A 19,175-nucleotide genomic window follows, 5' to 3' on the forward strand; every position below is an offset into this window, starting at 1 on the left:
GTAGTAGGTGTCGTTGCAGCATCACCGCCAGTTGAAGTTGTGTCATCCGTAGTAGGTGTCGTTGCAGCATCACCGCCAGTTGAAGTTGTGTCATCTGTTGTAGGAGTCGTTGCAGCATCACCACCAGTTGAAGTTGTGTCATCCGTAGTAGGGGTTGTTGCAGCATCACCACCGGTTGACGTTGTGTCATCTGTTGTTGGAGTTGTTGCAGCATCACCACCGGTTGACGTTGTGTCATCTGTCGTAGGGGTTGTTGCAGCATCACCGCCAGTTGAAGTTGTGTCATCTGTTGTTGGAGTTGTTGCAGCATCACCACCAGTGGATGTTGTATCATCCGTAGTAGGGGTCGCTGCAGCATCACCACCAGTTGACGTTGTGTCATCTGTTGTAGGAGTTGTTGCAGCATCGCCACCGGTTGACGTCGTGTCATCTGTTGAAGTGGTACCATCTGTAGATGTTGCGGCAGGTTGAGTTGCGTCACTTGAAACAGATGAATCAGTGGATTGATCAGTAGGTTGAGTTGCATCACCAATTGGGGTAGTACCACTTGTGCTATCGTTGTTAGTTGTCGCTGGTGCTTCTGTTGTACCATCAGTTGTTGAGTTTGTACCAGTTGGAGTTGTATAATCGGCAGATGTATCATCTCCATTTCCTGCGCCGCCTGTGACCGGAGCAGTTTCACCTGTTACAGCCGGAACTTCATTTGTGGTATTTACTGCAGGAACAGCTTGAGTTGCATCACCAGAAGTTGATGAAGCAGGTTGAGGAGTCGTAACACCAGCGTCAACAGATTGAGTTCCATCTGTGCTTGTTGGAGCGGGAGGAGTGTAATCAGTGCTACCACCTTGAGTGCCATCACCTTGAGTTCCAGTTGCAGGTGGAGTGGTGTAGTCATCACCGCCTGAATTGCCGTTTGCAGGTTGACCAGAATAGTCGCCACCTTGACCAGCACCAGTCAAACCGGGAACAAGTGATGAGACGACGGGTAAACCAGAAGTACCGCTTCCAGATTGATCATCACCACCACCTAAAACGCTTGGCACAATTGGTAAGCTTGAGACAGAACTGTCACCTTGATTGCTACTGTAATCGCCACCTTGATCTCCGCTCGTACCAATTGCTGGCATGGCTGGAACTACTGGGATGCTTGAAGTACCAGTAGTACCAGTTTGACCTTGATCATTGTAGTCATCACCAGTTGCAGTATCACCACCTGTACCAGTTTGAGCTTGAGCTGGAGCAGGTGGTGTACCATAATCATCAGCAGGCTGTGAGTAATCACTACTAGCATCGTTTGATCCTGATCCTGTGACACCACTCAAAACTTCACCAACATTGAGCAATCGCTTTGAGAATCTCTTGCGAAGATTGTTACCGTGACGTTTGAAGAACTTTGGCGAAAGATCTTCTGCTTCTTCACGTTTGATAATTGGAACCATGTTTTTTACTCCACCCAATGATTTTGCAACTGGTTTTGTGATCCCGTTGAGATTGATACCAGGCAAAGCACGTCTTTGTAATTGATCAGGTAAGAAATCTTCTCTTCGCTTGATGCTGTTGCCAACACCTTGAACTGTTTGACCGGCAACACCTTCAACTTTGCCAACCACTGGTGCCACGGCAATACCGCCATCTGCGTTCACAGTGCAGGCCATAGCCAAAGCCACAAAGGCTAAATAAGAGCTTGAACGCATCTTTGATCACTTTGAAAGAGAGAGAGAGAAAAAGATTGAATGAATGAATGTGTTTGTTTGGACGGAAAATGGAAAAGGGATTATTGGGGTAAAAGGACAAAAGTGAGGATGATGATGGTTTGGATGAGGAGAGAAAAGCAAATCACTTGCCTTTCTTATATCATTCGGTCTCTTGAGGGATTGTGGCGCAATTGCCAGTACAAAATCCCTTTTTCATTTGTGATGATTGACATTTGACACACACACAGACAGGAAGAAGGTCATCAGATCATTCCAGAAAAAAACGCAAAGGCGGCAATATACCAGAAGGTTTTCCTTCTTCAATAATTTGCACAAACTCCGCTTCAGGAATAAATTATTAAAACGATCGTACGTATGTATGATTGGTCATATAAATCACATCGTATGCGGTGAAATTGTTCGAAAGAAGAGACGGCACCCTCTTCTCGTCTTTTGTGATTTACGCCTTGAACGACGGAGCACCGAAAAAAAGACAATTTGATTTCAACGGAGACCGTTGTGGCATACAATTCAGTCTTTTTACAAAATTCCAATTAACAACAAGAAGTTTTGTCGGTACCGCGACGTTTTCCGATTTAATCAAAATTTCTTCTTCTTCTTTTACCCATTCGTTAACGGCATCACTCTCATACTGTTGTCGTCTTGGCGACCCTTTGTTCTTTCTTTTCATCCTTTTACGCAAACTCCGTCTCGGCTCGACAAAACAGAACGTTCACTTGAAGAAGGATTTATTTAGGGATACGGCGATTTGCGTCGCCAGAATAAACTCAAAGGGAACCCTTTTTTTGTATGGTGCAATAAAGGCGGACTTCCACACCTTTTTTTGTCGATCGCCATTGTTTGATCTTATTAACGAATAACATCAGTGGCTTCTCCTCATCCGGCATCTTTTTGAGTTTCGTATATCATGATTGCCGCTCCAGAGAGTTTAGCCATGATTTGATATGAACAGATGATCCGCAAGACTATGAAAAAGCGGATCAATTGCTGGCAATATGCCAACAAACAAAAATCAATCCTTCTGGAATGCTGAATTGAATTGCATGAACTCACTACACCATACTGGAAAGTTAAGAATTTGAAGATAGATTCTAATTTATCAAATGTCAAACAGAACTAATATTAGAATGAACATGAAATTGGTTGTATTGCAGGTGTTTAGAAGAGGAGATTTGAAGATGATGTTTCGAAAAGCAAATGACTACTGATCAAAGCTTAACAGACTGTTCATGTGATCTTGCTCTCCATAATTGGGCCGCTATTGGCATGCCTTTGCAACACTATTCAGAGTTCGATATGACCACCACCATGCTTGGGTAAAATGTGTTTGTTGACACCAGGACCTTTTACACGAATGCCCATTTGATTATGTGGCGGAAAACGTGGGTTATTGTTTGCGCCTTGAACAAAATTGACAGAGAATGTCATGGTCAAAACCAAAAGCATTAAGCTGAAATTTGTCAATTGCATCGTAAGTGTCTATATGTATGAGGGCTGCAGAATCAATTTGTCAGTCTAATTGAATGCAGTGGAATGAGATGCAGTTCTGCTAACCTTTGTGTGTCTTTGTTGTATTGGATAAATATCTTGCAGGAAAGACGGGGGTAGTGATCATGATGGCGCTATTTATGTCTTTTATCATGTTTCATTAGCATCACCTCATCTTTCAATTTCGGGCCGTCTGTAGCATAATATCACATTTGAAAGTGCGATTGTCGTCAACGGATGCTTGGCTTCCGAATATCGTTGAATCACTACAAAAGGATAAAAGCCACAAACGCGGTCCCGATAATCTCATTTGATCTTAGACACAATCACAACGGTGAACACAATCTGCGTTAGTCATTAGTATTGGGTAATCATTTTGTTTACATAATTAGGATTGTTATACGACATTTCTTGAAAGGGGTTTGATAGGATGCGATTGCGGATGAAACAGAACACACGACCGTGATGAAGAACCCAATTTGATGTCTTCACTCTCTTTACGCTTTCTTTACGCCTTCTTCTGGCTTCTTTTGCGTTTGCGTTTCGGATGATTGTTTTTGATAATGACGTGGATAAGCCGTATTGATAGTCGTCAAAGGTCCCAAAGGGCATAATTGAAAGAAACCTTCTCTTGGACAAATGACCAAAGCTGCACGTTTATGTGGTAAATCGATCAACTTTTCTACATGTCCACCACACATCGTTGCATAATTTATCATAACCGCATTCGTTGCTCTTGGTTCCAAAACAACCCTTTGTGTTCTTGCATCTTGAACGAATAACATATGAATCAAACTTCCCATCCAACTACGTACCCGATGTGGACCACGAAAACGTTGTTCACCCACCAAAGCATGAAAACCACGATCATAATCTTCTGCATTGTAGAATCGACCGATATTACTCTCCTTGGCCCAATACACTTCCACATAACCCCAAGGTTCTCCATCCCATTTTCCTACCAAACCAATCGTACTCGGATTTGCTTCAATACTTTGTAAATATCTCTTTTGAACTTCTTCTCCACCTTTTTGACGCCATCCGATCGCAACACGTTCATCATTTTGCCATTTTGTAAACAATCTAACAAATTCCGCATCTTCACTTGAAATCGGTTCAAATGTTAATGTTTGTCCAAGTTCCAAGATATGTCTCGTATATACAGGACCATCACGTACCGTTGGCTTGCGTGGTCTACGTGGATGATAGACATTTGCTGCATCGTTCAAAAGAGCAGGTACGTCATGCACGATATCCACAGGTGATTTTTGCCAATGTCCAATTGCCGATAACCATGGATTATGCGAGAACGGAAAAGCAGATTGCCAAAAGATTGAACGATAGGTGATCAATTTTGCAGGTTCGTCCAATTTACCCGGGATAGGATGTGGAATGGCTAAATTAGCATCCAAAAGCGCTTGAATCAAATCACGAGTAAGATGGTCATGATTGATGGTGATATTGAATGCTTCTTCGGATGGTAACATGGACATGATGATGTACAATTGTACCCAAACGAATGCCGCTTTTTCTTGTGTTGTCCAATGGTTTTGAATGCTATTGGTGTCCAATTGAGCAAATGCGAATCGAGTTGATCTTCTTGCCAAAGAGTTATCATCTGGTTCTTCTTGCGAGGTCTTATAGCGTGGCTTAGGCGGTAAACAATGCATCTCCAACGGAAAAGCTTCTGTGCGTAACAAACCCGACATTGGCAAGCCAGATTGATGTTCGTCATCTTCACTTCCGTTTGCATCGATCAATTTACGATTCATCCATGCATTTATAGTGATATAATCTTTACTTTGTAATCCTGTTGAATCGGCAACTTTGATGCTAATCGATAAACTTGTTCCATCGGGTAATGGTAATTCAAAATTACGTGAAGCTGCACTGATTAACCATTGTGGTCCATTACTGCTTGCTGACGTTGTTAAAGCTGAAGAGAAGTTTACAACGTCCAACGAAGGGGCGATTGCAGCAGAAGGTGTCATCTTGTTGGTAGTGAGGAGATATTGCTATGATGGACAACTCCAATGCTACTTTTATCACCCGATAGAACCTATCTGATGAAGGTGGCAAGTGAAGCATCTCGAACATTCTCGATGACCACCTGTCAAAGTTAAATTACCTTAAGCTGCATGCCAAAGCCACGCGGGGAGGGGCAGCGCAGGGCTAGAGTGTTCAATTTATGCACGGACTTTTTCGACACGCTAATTAAATTAAGGTTTATTATAATACAAGTTGAATGCTATTAATTGTTAATACATTGCAGTAATGATCGTAATGATCAATCTTGATCTATCTCAAGATCAGGAACATCGAGTGAAATCCGGACTGGAATCGCAAACGCTTCATCATCATCATCAAAAGGGCTCTCTTCAGACTTTCCTTTTGCTATTTCCTCCCCGTCAATTTCCATGCGATTTGCTAGTTGCCTCCTCTTCCTCTTAAGAACAGATTGTTGTGGACCAAGCGATAAGATATCCACATGAGCTTCCTCTTCATCTTTCTTTCGTCTGGTGACCTCTTCCTCATCCTCTAAATCGAATTCATCTTCCCTTTCTTCATAAACGATATTCTCTTCCAATTCTTCAAATCCGGGAGCATATGCACTCCAAATTTCAGTTGGCATATTAAACCAAACATTGATAGCGCCCGTATGTGAAACAGAAGCCAACATTGGTCTGTTGGGATGCCAATCCACATTCACCAGCGAGTCACGAGGACCTTGTAAAATCTTATCCAAAACACCTGCTCCACGATCCCAAATGTAGATATTATGGGCAGCTTTATGTGTTGCTCCTCCGAACACATACTCTCCATCTCCGCTAAATCCAATTCCAGACCAAGGCGTCCGATTGATCAAATCTTGAAATTTGTGTTGCAGAGTGCAATTGACTTGGATTGGTATGCTATCATTCTCAATGCTCGCAGCTGACTTTGTAGATGCAAAGCTGTACAATCTGACCGCTCGATCGTTCGAGTTGGTGACCAGCGTCTTGCCTAACTTATCCAATGCAACTTCTCGCACTCCACTCGATCCACTGCTTACGCGTTGAATCAATTGTTGTGAGTCAAGATGAATGATCAGAAGATCACCTTTAGATGTTCCCAAAACAATACATTCGCCATCTGGTGAAATTGTTGCCGACAATATGCTGCCGGCATCTCCGCTTCCCACACCAAGTTCTGTTCTCTTTGTCGATGAGCCGCTGCTTTCCGATACATTGTCCCGCCTTCTCTGGTCGATAAGAAAAGCCTGCTGTGTTTGCAAAACAACGACGAGAACTTTGTTGGTCACCGGGCTAAACTGTACACTAGCAACAGGCGCATCAAATCGAATGGTATAAGCTCTCGAGCAATCCTTCAAGTCCCAAACGATCACATTCCAATCCAAAGAAGCCGTTGCCAAAAATCGATTAAACGGAGACCAAGCAACACTTGTGATAGATTTAACATGTCCACCTTCTAATATTCGCAAAACTCCTTTTGTTTCTGTACTCAATATCATCACTAAACCATCCATTCTGCCCATTGCCATAAAGTGTCCGGCAAATAGACCTTTGCCGTGGTTGAATCGGATACACGTTGCGTTTGCATGACTTAATGTATGCTCGACCGAATCAGGTGCCTGAACGGCGAACGGGTCTATGCAGGGAAAGATGATGATTGTGTCAGCTATGTCATGTCTCTATCCAGGTATTCTCTTGTCACCTATACGTACTTATGTTCATCGAAACGTATGCATGTGTGAGAAGGAGCTGGTGGTGTGTGAAGAAATAACAATCTTCTCAATTTCCCAAATTAACACTTGCATGCAGGCATACACACACGCACAAGGTGAAATACGCGCCAGGCATAGGATGTGTACACCTGCGTTCCTGACTTACAAGATATCATGCTCAAACTCACACTGTATAACCTCAATACTCATCAGCTCTAGATGTTCAGACCTGTGCTACACCCTGACGATACAATCAAAGTATGAATTTGCACAAAAGAATGGACAAAGAGCATAAGATGCACAATACAGAATCATAGGAAAAAGGGAGCTCATAGGAGCCCATAAACTCGATTAAATGACCATAAACATTCTTCTCCTAATTGACGTAATTCGATTTCCCCTCTCTCTTTTAATTATCTTGGAATCGTAGGATAAAGTTGACCAACACAGCGATGAGCAACAAAACTGACAAGACGGTAGGACCTGTAATAAGGATCGAGATGATAATGTCAGAAAGAGTGAATTAATTGATTTAAGCAGTTGCCAACACTTACCAAGTCTGTCATCGTATGGACCACTTCCCTTGTTGCGAATCGCAGATGCACGCCAGTGGTATGTGATTAAAGCGTAAACCATGATTGCCATAGCTAGAAAGAAAGAGTGCTCCACGTTAGCATACCCTGTCAAGCAATCCTCCCGATGTTTCCTTTTGATTTACTCACCAACAAAGCTAAACATAGCAGCACTTATACGACCAACATTATCACCAAAGTTTAACAATCCTGCAGCTAAAGCCGAAAGTGTAACTGTAAAATTGAGCCAAGATAAAAATGTACGCTCGTTTGCAAAAAAGACTTTTGGTTCAACACGAACGGGCAAAGCGATCCTCTTGCCTGCTGTACGTTGTAGAAGTGGTTGTGTAGACATGATGTTGGGGTATCAGTTGATGATGATGATGACAAATAGGGCGACTGATGGCGATCAAGAAGAGAAAAAAAAAGAAGATTTTGCTATTTTACTCTATTCAGTTCATCTTCTAAGGTCGGATTTTTAATCGTGCTCTGTATGTGTGTGTGTGAGTAGATTCAAACCTCTCTCACGCACGCATTGGTCGAGGTAATTTAGTGTGCGTCTGCACAGTGTGAGTGTGTCTATCTGCGCGTATTTGATTTGTACGGTCGAACTGCCTTTTGTTTCTGTACATCGAATAGAATGCAGAAATGAATGCATGCATGTCAAAAATCATTAGCGCTTAATCACTCCTCAAAAGCCTTATCGAAGTTATCGCCGATTCTATTGCACACGTGGGCATATGCATAACCATTTGGCGATGATTGAATTGATTACATAAGCATTTTTAGATCTTGTCTCGAACGGCTGTTTTAGGCAAGGCGCGCTTAAAAGGATACCGATCACTTACCGAGAGGGCTGTACCCAACGTAAGAAAAGGAGTCATATGCCTCTAATGAAGGAGAGCGGCTTACCGCCCTAAGATGGATGCCCACATTCATGCATGCGTGTATGCACAAAAAATAGAAAAATACACACTTACCCGATGCCCAAATTGCACTGTAACCTTGCTCGTGTGATGGAGGTGTGATCACAAACAATAAGTGTACACAAGAGATAGGCCAAGGAATCTTTTCATTCATACGATCATCATTACCATATCAAAGACCCGGCAAAGATGATGTTCTAAATCTCGTCACAAAAAAAGACGAAAACGCCCAATTTACTCCGCTTAATTTGCAAAGATGAGTGTATCAATCCAATCACCTTCTTGGCTTCGATAAGAAAGAATATCAGTTACAGACAACACATAATACAAAATGACATCTTCTCCTCTAGCAACTGGTCAAACCAGTAGCCCTCGTATGTCAAAATCACTTCAAAACACACCTCCTCCTTTTTCCCACATGCCAAACTCAGATCATTTCAATCATCCATTCAGCTCAATGCGTTCTCCTGGTTCACCAAGCTCGCTTCGGCGTTCATCGCCTTTGGCATCCAATATGCCCTTTCGATCCCCTCCCGTAGGCAGTTCGAGCATATTTCCCCAACGAAGAAGATTCTCAGAACACAACCTTGGCGTGGGTATGTCAAACTCTGGAATGCGAACGTCAAGTTTCGGTAGTCTGGTAGGATCGTATGAAGAATCTCTGTTGAACGGGAGAATGTCTACTTTACCCTCTAAACCGCTCATTTTTGATGCTGAATTAGGAGTTCTGGGACTGGGAAAGTGCAAAGCATCGTTGAGATGTCCACCGCATATAAACTTCAAATTCCCTGCTCATTTCTACAATTTAGAAGGCGTGGCAGGCAAAGAAGGCAAAGCATCTCCATCTAGTCCATACGTAGGAACGATTGATCTGGACACTTACTATATGGATCGATTACTGGACACAGGTCTGGAAAGTCTTGATCTGGGTGAAGATGAAGCAGAGAGCAGCGCAAAGATGGATGGATTGATGATGAAATCACAAGCGATGTGCCCTTCCTCTCCTAGCAAAGGACTTCCGTTTGCCAGGCGCACGTTGCCGAGACCTGCAAAGCAGTCCAAGAAGCCTCATTTTCCAGGCTACAGAGTTCCAGCGAAAGGACAAATCCAACTTGTGATCAAGAATCCTAACTTGACTGCTGTCAAGGTGTTTTTGGTACCGTATGATTTGACAGATATGCCTGCTGGAACAAAAACTTTTGTTCGACAGAAATGTCATGCTGCTTCACCTACGACGCCCTTGTTGGATTCAAATGCGACGTTTCAATCTGTTCCGAATGGTTCTCCCATCGCTACTACGTCTAATCGTGCACCTGCATCTGCAAAGGAAACGTTACGTTATGCAGTCCATCTGCAATTTTGTGCCGTTCAAGCACCTGTGAAGCCTGGTAAAGCAGGCTTTGAAGGAGTTAGACGGTCAAAAAGAGATGTGAACGGAGACAAGATTGATGTTGATCAAGGAACGGGAAGTCGATCAACGTCTAAATCGGAACCTAGAATCTATTTGCACAAATCGATTCGAGTTGTATTCTCGGCTCGTGTACCTGATAAATCGGAAAAGTTAACAAATGCTACCGAAACACCGCGAGGAGCACAAGGAGAAGGAATGTACAGCACATACAATGGACCAAGCGAAGAATGGAAATATGCTCGACAAACTGCTAAAGAAAGAATATTTGCTTCACGGAGGTACGATCAAGATGATCAATCGGCTGCATTTATCATTAATTCAGATCCGAATGGAGAACGATGGGAAGGAGGAGATATGGAATTGGATGAATCAAATATGGATCAAGAACAAATCAATGGAGTGGAAATCACACCGCGAAGCAGTCAAGATCGCATGACGGAAGATCGAGCATTACTTGAGAATTGGCATGCTTCTTTAGCATCTAGACCTACTCTTATGCGTAGAATATCTTCACAAACAAGTATAACACATTCTTCTCAAAAGAGCTTGAGTAGTGGCCGTGGGCCTACGAGTATGGATTGAGATACTTTGATCATCATCATCACTTCTTTAGCACACACATTTTGTATAGTATCTGTAATTTCAATCAATCACTCTTTTCCAGATAGATAGGCCTAGGCTAGCTACTGTACTGTTTCAGGAGTAACGCAAATCCCAAAAGTAGAGAAAGTGGAGCGAAACGTTGTTATACTGGAGAGATGCCTTTCTCTTGAGCAGCATGAGTTCCTTGACATGGTACTGGTAGGGTGCAGTATACATACCATGCGCCTCTGTTGTCAGCTTGCATAAACTGTTCTGATGCCTGACAAGATGACGCGTATGGCTGAATGAATGTAGAGAGCCAAGCATGCATTTATTGAGGTAGTGTGATTCAAAAGCGGATGATAAAAGAGTTGATTGTCATCCACCATCACTCTCTCCCTCTCTCTCTTGTGCAAAGATGGTTGCCACTTCAACATTTACAAGATCTTTGCTTATTGCACCTTTGTTGATCTCTTCAACATTATCGGTCGCATTACCTTTTGATTCACAACAGTTAGTTTTTGGTGGAAACCAAGGAGGTTACGAAAGCAATGATCGTCAACCTGATTTTGTTGATATGATGTTATCAGAAGCAAAAAAGACTGGAATAGACATATCTCAATTTGATGAACAACAAAGACCAACAACCAAAGAAAGTGTTGATTTGAACGATGAAATGGCAAAAGCTGCTCTAATGGCAGAATCAATGGCTGAAGATACATTGGTTTGGATTCAACCTAAAATTGAAGAAGTTAAAGAGAATGTGAATGAAATTGTTGAATCCTTACCAAACACACAAATGCAACCTGGCAGTGGATGGATTTGGGAAGTCTGTGGTTCACGTCAAGAAGCTGTCGTCCTTAAGGAAATCAACGTCAAGCCTGATCCACCCGTACCCGGACAAAACCTAACAGTGTACGCAAGAGGAATTGTGAATGAAGATATCGAACCTGGAACGTATGCAGATGTTGTGGTGAAACTCGGTTTCATTCGTCTTCTTTCAAGACGATTTGATGTTTGTCAATTAGCCGAAGAAAATGATGCAGAACTTAAATGTCCAAAAAAGAAGGGTGAATATGAAATCACCCATACGGTCGAATTACCACGGGAAATTCCACCTGCTCGATTCAACGTTCACGTTAACGGTAAAACACAAGCAGACGTTGATTTGATGTGCTTGGATTTGAACATCGATTTCGGAAGGCATTAAATTGCACACCACCTGCATGTAGACTAATCTACCTATATACACTTCTGGCTACTCTTTTCTCCTTCCTTTTGCTCAATCTTCTCTATCTTTTGCAAGCAAGCTTCGTCTAAATAGCATTACTATATCAACAAACCTGAAGTGTGTGTGAAGAATATTGTACATTGAGTGTATGATTAAAATACATGGAAGTATCACAAAGTTTGAATTCTGTCCAGTTCGCCACGAACATCATCGTTGAGAAGGGCAGGTCGGGCAGTTCTACGAAGTAGATCTTGTGCGATTTGTTGCACCATATCTTTCCCGTCCACGATATGCTTGGCCATATCGAGCAGAGGTAGGATTACCTTTCCGATCAATTCGTTCGCCAACTCTTGTAGGAAAGGACGCTGAGAAGCCAAAACGAATCGATGCCAACCGATCAAGTTTTGCGTGATGGTAGTTGAGATATACTGTACGCATTGAAAGAGCGCATTTGGTGCATCAGGAGCCATTGCAGGCGCTTGCATTGCTGGAGCTAGAGTCAAAGCATTGACTAAAGCGTTTATATGGATTTGAAATTGACGTAAAAAAGACGTTATCAAAGATTGAAATCGAACATTATCTTTTTCCATCACATAACTCATTTGTTCCATCAATTCAAGCGCACTTGTGTTGTGAATTCGATTCCATGGATCGAATGCACCCTTTTCCACCACACGAACAAGCGCTGGGATGACTGTATTGGTGAACGCATGTGAAATATTCTCATCATCTCCGCCTAATGCTGGCGTGCCTTCTTCATCCTCGTCCATCTTTTCTCCATCTTGATCGTGTTTCGAGATTTGATGTTGTGCTTTGTGTGAGTAATGTAGAAGTTCTGCATACCACTTGAATTGATCAAAGCTATTCTCGCGCTGATCCTTCAGTCTAAGCATATCCCAACCGCACAAACTTTTCCTCAACCAAAAATCCCAAATCGAAGCCAAAGTTAAGCCACCCCACGCATTGGAGTAATCTTGAGGATACGTTCGTCTCCATCTATGAAATCGCGCTACCAAAGATGCAGGATGAAGGACGGAATGTTGACCATTTTCATCTTCTTTCATCGTTCGTGCTGCAGGCTCTCTATACTCTGCCGCTTGAACATCATCCAATAAACCATTTGCCCGTCGAATGATATTGTGTTGTGCAATCTGAAATGCTGCTTGATCGGCAGAAGACAATTCATCGCCTAGAGCAGTTTCCGCATATGTACGACGAGCTTGTCGAATCTGACTCAATGCATCCCCATTTTCAATCGGAGGTCGAGGAGCGTCTTCATCACTGTCTTGGCCTTGCTTTGGTAAAAGAGAAATCGAAGGCACGCCGTAAAACAAGGATATCTGATCTGTCAATGCATCTGCTCTTGCTTGTTGAATCATCTTTGTACGTAAGACAAGATGTCCTATCCAGTCCGTTTCAACATCCTCCAATTTAGGCACCTTTTCCTCCAAGAATGTAGCCATACTGACGATAAAACCTTCAAATTCACGAAACCAAGCTTCCCGTTCAGCAGCCGTCTCTGTATCAGCTTTATTGCGTTCTTCGTCAGATTTGAGTTGAGCAAGCTGAGCATTGGTATGGTCTTGGAGAGCGTCTTGGTTCTTCATCTCTTCCTGTAGGCCTGCAATCTTTTCCTGTAATCGAACAGATGTTGAAGTAAGCGTGGGCAATGTTGAAGCTTGTGGGATTGGGGCAGGTCGAAAAGGTGATCTTTCTCGATCTCCCGTACGCTCTCTTCTTGAAATGTTTGCCATCTCCCTTTGCATTTGTGCTTCTTCCCATTCTTTTCCACTATCATCACTCATCTCTTCGTCATTGTCTTGCTCGATTTCCTCTTTCCGTCTTTCTCTCTCTAGTGCTTTCTCTCTTTGGATACCTTCTTCGTCCAATGCAATCCTCTCTGTAGCCCCAGTGAATTCTGCAAACTCCTCTTCACCTGATCCTAATTCATCCTCCTCCCTTACAATTCTAGACTCTGGATGAGGGCCATCGTCATCCTCGTTTATAGATATAAAGTCTTCTGAATTGGAAGTTGCTTCCATGGCTCGGCGTCTTTTCTCTTTTGCTGCATTGATCACTGCTTCACTTGGAATACCCTCATGTGCAAAATCAGCACTGTACTTTTGTCTGACCATACTTTCATTCGCATTTGAATCGTGCATGATTTCATGTGCAGCTTGAAGGTGTCCATCTTCTCCACTGTCCTCGTCAGTAATCTTCCTTCGGTTGGGTGTAGCTGCTTTGAGAGCCGCTAATGAGGCTGGACTATAGACTGAATCGATCTGCTGATCATCTCCTATGGATGCCTGGGCTAAAGAGCTTGGCAATGTGACGGATTGTGCGAAATCACTTTTTCTAGTTGTGATGAATGGTATGTTACTCGAATCTTCCTCTTCCTCTCCTAATTGAGGCTTTAGACTCTTTCCAATGTTCCTTGTTCCAGCTGAAGTTCCCATAGGCTGATTCGCTCTCCTTCCTCTTAGACCGGCAGTCCTAAGAACGGATTGACCCGCAGAAGAGCCAATAATATCATCTTCCTCCTTATCATCCTGTGAAATTGGCTTGCGACTTTGACCAGCACTAGAAGATGTGGATGTCAACGTTCCTCGTACTTTATTCCGCTTTTTGAACAACATCGGACCTGCCGATGATGATGCTGCTCTATTATCATCCTTTCCCGTCTCATCGTTCATCCTACGAATGCATCAAGAGATTGGATTGAAGAGAGAGAGTGGCTGAGCGTAAAGATGCTATGTACTTCCTTTTCCCGATATGGATGCTAGTGCCTGTCAAGCTTTTTGGAAGATCTTCAAGCGTCTTTAATTTTGATTATGCACGAAGAGCTATTAAGGATGTGATATTGTATGACAGGGATAAAGTGCCTCAAGGGAAAAAGTTTGGAAATTTTTATGGAAAATTATTAACGCGGTGAACCCGCGTCTTGCATTCATTGTCACCATCTTAATTAACACATCCATCCTTGTACGCAAGGCAATCCTTACGTTTCTTTCTCTGCATTCGCAAGAATGACTGCCAGTCTCATAAAAGATGAATCCTCTTCATCAGGACGGCAAGTGCGATATACCGATCAACTGTTCGAATTAGCCGATAAAGATGAATGGAGTGAAGATCATTCTTGGCCTCCATTAAAAGCAGAGATTAAATCTTTACTCAGAGAAACATTTCAAAAATGGCCTTCATCTTCAAGTCCAATCTTACATCCTGCAGCAACTTTGATACCCTTGAATTCATCCAATATCGATGACATCTCTTCTTCAACCTCATCTTCTTTTAACAGTCTATCAAACGGAAATGGTAAAAGTAATGGAAATCATCTACCTTCATCGCCATCCAATCATAGAAACGCACAAGCATCATATTCAGCAGCATTGAACAATCGATTCATGCATGGTGATGCAGGAAATGGAGTGAATGATGATGGAATGGAAGCAAACGGATTGGATCAAGATATCTCTGTAAAAGAAGCAGATATGCAAGCCTTCTTTCCGAGTAAGAGACAAGCGCCTGCAGAATGGAAAGGAAGTTGGGGTAAACGAATAGATACGCAAGATGAACTGGATCGTGAACAAGCGGCAATCTTTGGTATGTTGGACGATTTTGAAAATCAACCTCCTTTTACGATTCAACGTTTAGCAGAATTGGTTATTAATCCGACACAATATCATCATACGCTACCAAAATACATCTCTGCTTTGAAAAGAGTTTTAGCCGTTACTGCAACTCGGGATGCATTCCCTGCCCGTGCAGGAGAGGAAGAGGAAGATGCGTTATCGGATGAACTATCAGCTCATGAAATCGGAACAGAAGCAACCAATGGAGTTAGCGGTGTCACACCCAGAAGCAGAAAGGCAACCCCTGTTCCTAACAGTCCAATCACCACACCACTTTTCAGCCCTATACCATTTTTGATGAAATCAGGAGATGAAGGTATGCCAGGCGCAGGACCAAGGCAAAGTGAAGAAGGACATCACAGCTCAGAAGAAGGAACGGATGTCGCAATGGTGGATCGAGATGTGCCTACGATGGAATTAGCAGGCGCAGACAGGACGACGGAAGAGGCTGCTGATCAAGCAAGAAGGTCAGGCAAAGGTGTTGGATCCAATAGGAGTGTGGTGGACGGCGCAAATGAGATTTCAGAAGCGGAAGAATTGGATGCACAACATCAAGTACAAGATCTTTCAAATACTTCTTCTGAGTCTAATACGAGCGTTGAAGTGGCACAGAAGGCCACGCCAGCACAGCCAAACGCACCGTCTCAGGAAGTGTCAGATGTTGGACGAGCTGGTGAATTAAGTGCGGGTGCATCTACATCTTCAGCAGCAACGTCTGAGCCTCTGGGCGTACCTGTAGGGCCGGTAGATGAAGTAGATCAAATCGGAGAGAGACATGGCCAGCTTACACCTTTGGAGCCTGGATCGATTGCTGGAGGAGCAAAAGCATTTTCTTCAACGACAACGACTGCACCTGATGCAAAAATTACTTCAACGAGCGAGGAAGCAGTTGTGCCTGATGAACTTGAAGATGGAGGACGTGCTTTGAAGAGAGTCCGCAGTGATCGTCACCTTGGAGGTACAGCAGATGGAAATGAAGAAGCAGAACCGAAATAGTAGGATTTCAAAGATTCCTCTCTCTTCACTCTCACATTTAGTCAATTGTTTTTCTTTTTTGCAATTTGCATGTACTATAGAAGCGTTATAATGTTTTCATGCATTTCATAGACGAGAACTAAGGAGATGATTCTAGACAGACATATTAGGAAGATTAAATTATTGATGATAATCCCGATTAAAAACGAGCAAATACTTCTACATGAAAACGAAACACACACAAAAGTCTTGATTAAAGTTTACCAGAAGTTGCTCTTGCAATGATATCTGCATTATCCTCACGCGGTCTCACCAAACCTTCTTGAGAGGCCGTACCGATCAAAGTACCGGATTGTGAATAAAATCTTCCGATCACCAAACCACGACCACTTGAAGCAACTTGACATTGCATAAAGAATAAGATCGGTTGTGTAAAATCAAAAGGTTCATAAAAATGCATCGAATGATCCAAACTTGCCATCATTTTCATCCTTCTCGTTGTCCCGAGAGCCTTTACAACTGTTGCAAGCAGATTTATATCACTGGCATATGCTAATGCAGCTTTATGTCCTGCATCTCCTCCTTTGATTGGCGATTTGACTCGCATCCAAAATGCTTGTTCATATCCTTGCGTTGGCACGCCATTCTCATCGTACATATTTGGCAAAGCATCTCGAATTTCAACTGCGCTCTCTTGACGATCTTTGATCCATGCATGTAAAGTATCTTTAACTTTTTGTGGTAAAAATTTATCTAAATCTTTCAAAACTCTTAAATATCTTGTTTCGTTCAAAGGTGCCTCTTCATACGTCAACAATCCTTTTGGTTGTGATCCTTCTTCAACACGTTCTTGACTAAATCGAGATTTATGCGTGATTGTTTTTGATCCTGTAATGGCAACCGTTGCTTCTTCAAAAACCTCTTCAGACGGTGAATGATCATTACTGATCGATCTTGGTAGTGCGATTGCGAATTTTGGTCGATTATGTTCTGGTTTTGCATAAGATGAAAACAACACGAAAATACAACGACCTCTTTGTTTTGCTTCAACCAATCTTGTCATATACGATCCTCCATCACGTAACCTGCTAACGTGATAATAGATCGGTCTTGTTTCATCTCCTGCCAAGAGAAAGTAAGAATGCAGCGAATGCAAAAGATAAACGTCTGATTGAACAGATGCGTTTGAAACGGCAACAGCTTGACCGATCACTTGTCCCCCAAATACACCACGAGCACTATAAGGTCTCCAAAGTGGTTTAGAACTTCTGTATAAGTCGGCATCTAAATGTTCACATTCTAATGCTTCTGCGATATCTGGTCCTATATTTGATCCTTGTTCATATACTTCCGGATTGAATTTATCTTCATCAACTGTTGAAGCGACATCTTTGCGAACGTTGACCATTTTGAGTGGTGATGGTGATCAGAAGCAGAAAAGGTGTTTGTTTGTTGAAAGCTTAAAAAGTACTAAAAGCGGAAACACAGTCTTTATGCAGTCAGGGACGCGGGATATTTGCCCGGTTAAATCGCCTGAATGAATTACCGAGTTAAATAACACAAGCGGAGGCGGCGGCAGGCACAATCTCTCCTTCCCGAATCTCAGCCACTAATCAGCATTCATTTGATAAACAAGAGGTTCCATTAATGATTCGTAGCAATGAATAATATATATATTTACATTAGAGTATCTTTTTCGTTAAAGTGCAATTCCCTACCACCATCCCCTTTTTCAAACGGTATACAATTGATAATCAAATTTGACTACGTTTCCCCAAACACTTCCAGCACAAGCAGGTGCATGCTGTGTTTGATTGATTGAAGTCACTCCAGATGGATTGACGAGAATCATGTTTAATTCAGTGGCAGAAACGACCGGTTGCCAAGCAGGCGCATTTGGTGCATTTGGAATACCAGATTTTGCAAAGTTTGAATAACGTGTTTGCATATTATCAGAAGCTTTTGTTTGTTCTGCTGTTGGATTTGCAGCCGTACCAAAGATTAATTCAATATCATCTTCATGACAAACTCGATTATCGGTTGTGCAGTATTCATTATTGATGTTGGAAATATATGTTTTTCCAATTTCCCATTCTGCCAGGTAAACTTTTGATCCTGCACCTGCAAGTGTGTATGCATTTCTTTGAACTGCACATCTCCAAACGCCATCCGTACCGATTTCTTCAAACATGATTCGAATACCGTCAGGTTCTGTCTCGGTGACTTGATAGATAGTTTGATTGGCCGCTACGATTCCTCGATTTTGATTAAAGACAATATTTTCTGCTTGTCCTAAAGTGTCTGGAGTTCCTTCAAAGTCCAAAGTAGTTGCGCCTGCAGGTTGATAATTGAAGTAGTATCCAGTCGTTGGACCTAATTCGTTTTGAACAGTTGTCATGATCACATCTTTTGAAAGATGCGTCGTAGTGGCAATGGAAGAAGTGATCAAATCACCAACCATACCACGCCAAGGCGTTCCACCTGAAATTCTTTCATCTTGTTGTGGACCATCTGTGTAAGCGACAAAGGTAGCATTCAAAACGGCATCAGCTGATTGAGCACGAGCACAAGCGACATCTGAGCAATTCAATGCTTGCATTGCCATATTTCCCAAAAAGTTGTTATCTGCTTGGCTTGAGAGACCGTAATCCATCGGATCACTGACTAAGATGGCATTGTTGAATAATGTTTGTGCAGATGGTGTTGTGAGTAAAGCACGCATCATTGTTGCACCTGAACTTTGTCCCATGATTGTAACTCTTGATGCATCACCACCCATTGAATCTGCCAAAGTTGGAATTTGTTGTAATGCAGCAAGCACATCTCGAATGGCTTGATTGCCTGCAACTTTTGCCGCTCCAGGTGCACCACCTTGTTCTTCATCCAAAGTATCATTCGTAGATAGCCAACCAAATAAAC

At 42.6% G+C, this 19,175-nt stretch overlaps 10 protein-coding genes across 10 annotated transcripts in view; 3 read left to right on the forward strand and 7 right to left on the reverse strand.

The window, feature by feature from the left end:
* Positions 1-1,694, reverse strand: part of FA14DRAFT_170228 (uncharacterized protein) — a gene marked incomplete at its 5' end in the record, with an annotated part of 4,228 nt that extends 2,534 nt beyond the window's left edge. The window contains one exon of the mRNA XM_025500266.1: positions 26-1,694. Coding sequence (XP_025357673.1) covers positions 26-1,694 — 1,669 coding nt within the window. The remainder of the gene's footprint in view (positions 1-25) is intronic.
* Positions 1,695-3,700: 2,006 nt separating this feature from the next.
* On the reverse strand, positions 3,701-4,873 carry FA14DRAFT_117072 (uncharacterized protein; the record flags this gene model as incomplete). The annotated part of the gene is made up of 1 exon (XM_025496210.1): positions 3,701-4,873. One exon carries the CDS (start codon positions 4,871-4,873, stop codon positions 3,701-3,703), a length of 1,173 nt encoding a protein of 390 aa, XP_025357674.1.
* Positions 4,874-5,406: 533 nt separating this feature from the next.
* Positions 5,407-6,965, reverse strand: FA14DRAFT_141563 (WD40 repeat-like protein). The gene is made up of 2 exons (XM_025497140.1): positions 6,928-6,965; positions 5,407-6,851 (listed from the first exon to the last, which is right to left on the reverse strand). Exons 1-2 carry the CDS (start codon positions 6,935-6,937, stop codon positions 5,491-5,493), a joined length of 1,371 nt encoding a protein of 456 aa, XP_025357675.1. The 5' UTR covers positions 6,938-6,965; the 3' UTR covers positions 5,407-5,490.
* A 371-nt stretch (positions 6,966-7,336) lies between these two features.
* On the reverse strand, positions 7,337-7,854 carry FA14DRAFT_163278 (putative VTC1-protein controls Sec18p/NSF-dependent priming of snares and; the record flags this gene model as incomplete). The annotated part of the gene is made up of 3 exons (XM_025499809.1): positions 7,337-7,410; positions 7,482-7,574; positions 7,650-7,854. The coding sequence occupies 3 exons, from the start codon at positions 7,852-7,854 to the stop codon at positions 7,337-7,339; spliced, it is 372 nt and encodes a 123-aa protein (XP_025357676.1).
* A 738-nt stretch (positions 7,855-8,592) lies between these two features.
* On the forward strand, positions 8,593-10,449 carry FA14DRAFT_170231 (uncharacterized protein). Its single transcript, XM_025500267.1, has one exon. It carries the CDS (start codon positions 8,757-8,759, stop codon positions 10,416-10,418), a length of 1,662 nt encoding a protein of 553 aa, XP_025357677.1. The 5' UTR covers positions 8,593-8,756; the 3' UTR covers positions 10,419-10,449.
* A 768-nt stretch (positions 10,450-11,217) lies between these two features.
* On the forward strand, positions 11,218-11,628 carry FA14DRAFT_118112 (uncharacterized protein; the record flags this gene model as incomplete). Its single annotated transcript, XM_025496268.1, has 1 exon — positions 11,218-11,628. One exon carries the CDS (start codon positions 11,218-11,220, stop codon positions 11,626-11,628), a length of 411 nt encoding a protein of 136 aa, XP_025357678.1.
* Positions 11,629-11,760: 132 nt separating this feature from the next.
* On the reverse strand, positions 11,761-14,454 carry FA14DRAFT_159452 (uncharacterized protein). The gene has a single exon (XM_025498217.1). The coding sequence runs from the start codon at positions 14,340-14,342 to the stop codon at positions 11,820-11,822; it is 2,523 nt and encodes an 840-aa protein (XP_025357679.1). The 5' UTR covers positions 14,343-14,454; the 3' UTR covers positions 11,761-11,819.
* Positions 14,455-14,613: 159 nt separating this feature from the next.
* Positions 14,614-16,403, forward strand: FA14DRAFT_187487 (uncharacterized protein). Its single transcript, XM_025501605.1, has one exon. It carries the CDS (start codon positions 14,676-14,678, stop codon positions 16,275-16,277), a length of 1,602 nt encoding a protein of 533 aa, XP_025357680.1. The 5' UTR covers positions 14,614-14,675; the 3' UTR covers positions 16,278-16,403.
* On the reverse strand, positions 16,354-17,746 carry FA14DRAFT_159453 (Thioesterase/thiol ester dehydrase-isomerase). Its single transcript, XM_025498218.1, has one exon. It carries the CDS (start codon positions 17,662-17,664, stop codon positions 16,510-16,512), a length of 1,155 nt encoding a protein of 384 aa, XP_025357681.1. The 5' UTR covers positions 17,665-17,746; the 3' UTR covers positions 16,354-16,509.
* A 201-nt stretch (positions 17,747-17,947) lies between these two features.
* On the reverse strand, positions 17,948-18,905 carry FA14DRAFT_159454 (uncharacterized protein). The gene has a single exon (XM_025498219.1). It carries the CDS (start codon positions 18,859-18,861, stop codon positions 17,989-17,991), a length of 873 nt encoding a protein of 290 aa, XP_025357682.1. The 5' UTR covers positions 18,862-18,905; the 3' UTR covers positions 17,948-17,988.
* Positions 18,906-19,175: the final 270 nt, after the last annotated feature.

This window comes from Meira miltonrushii (assembly GCF_003144205.1).
Source record: "Meira miltonrushii strain MCA 3882 unplaced genomic scaffold FA14scaffold_1, whole genome shotgun sequence".
NCBI lineage: Eukaryota > Fungi > Basidiomycota > Exobasidiomycetes > Exobasidiales > Brachybasidiaceae > Meira > Meira miltonrushii.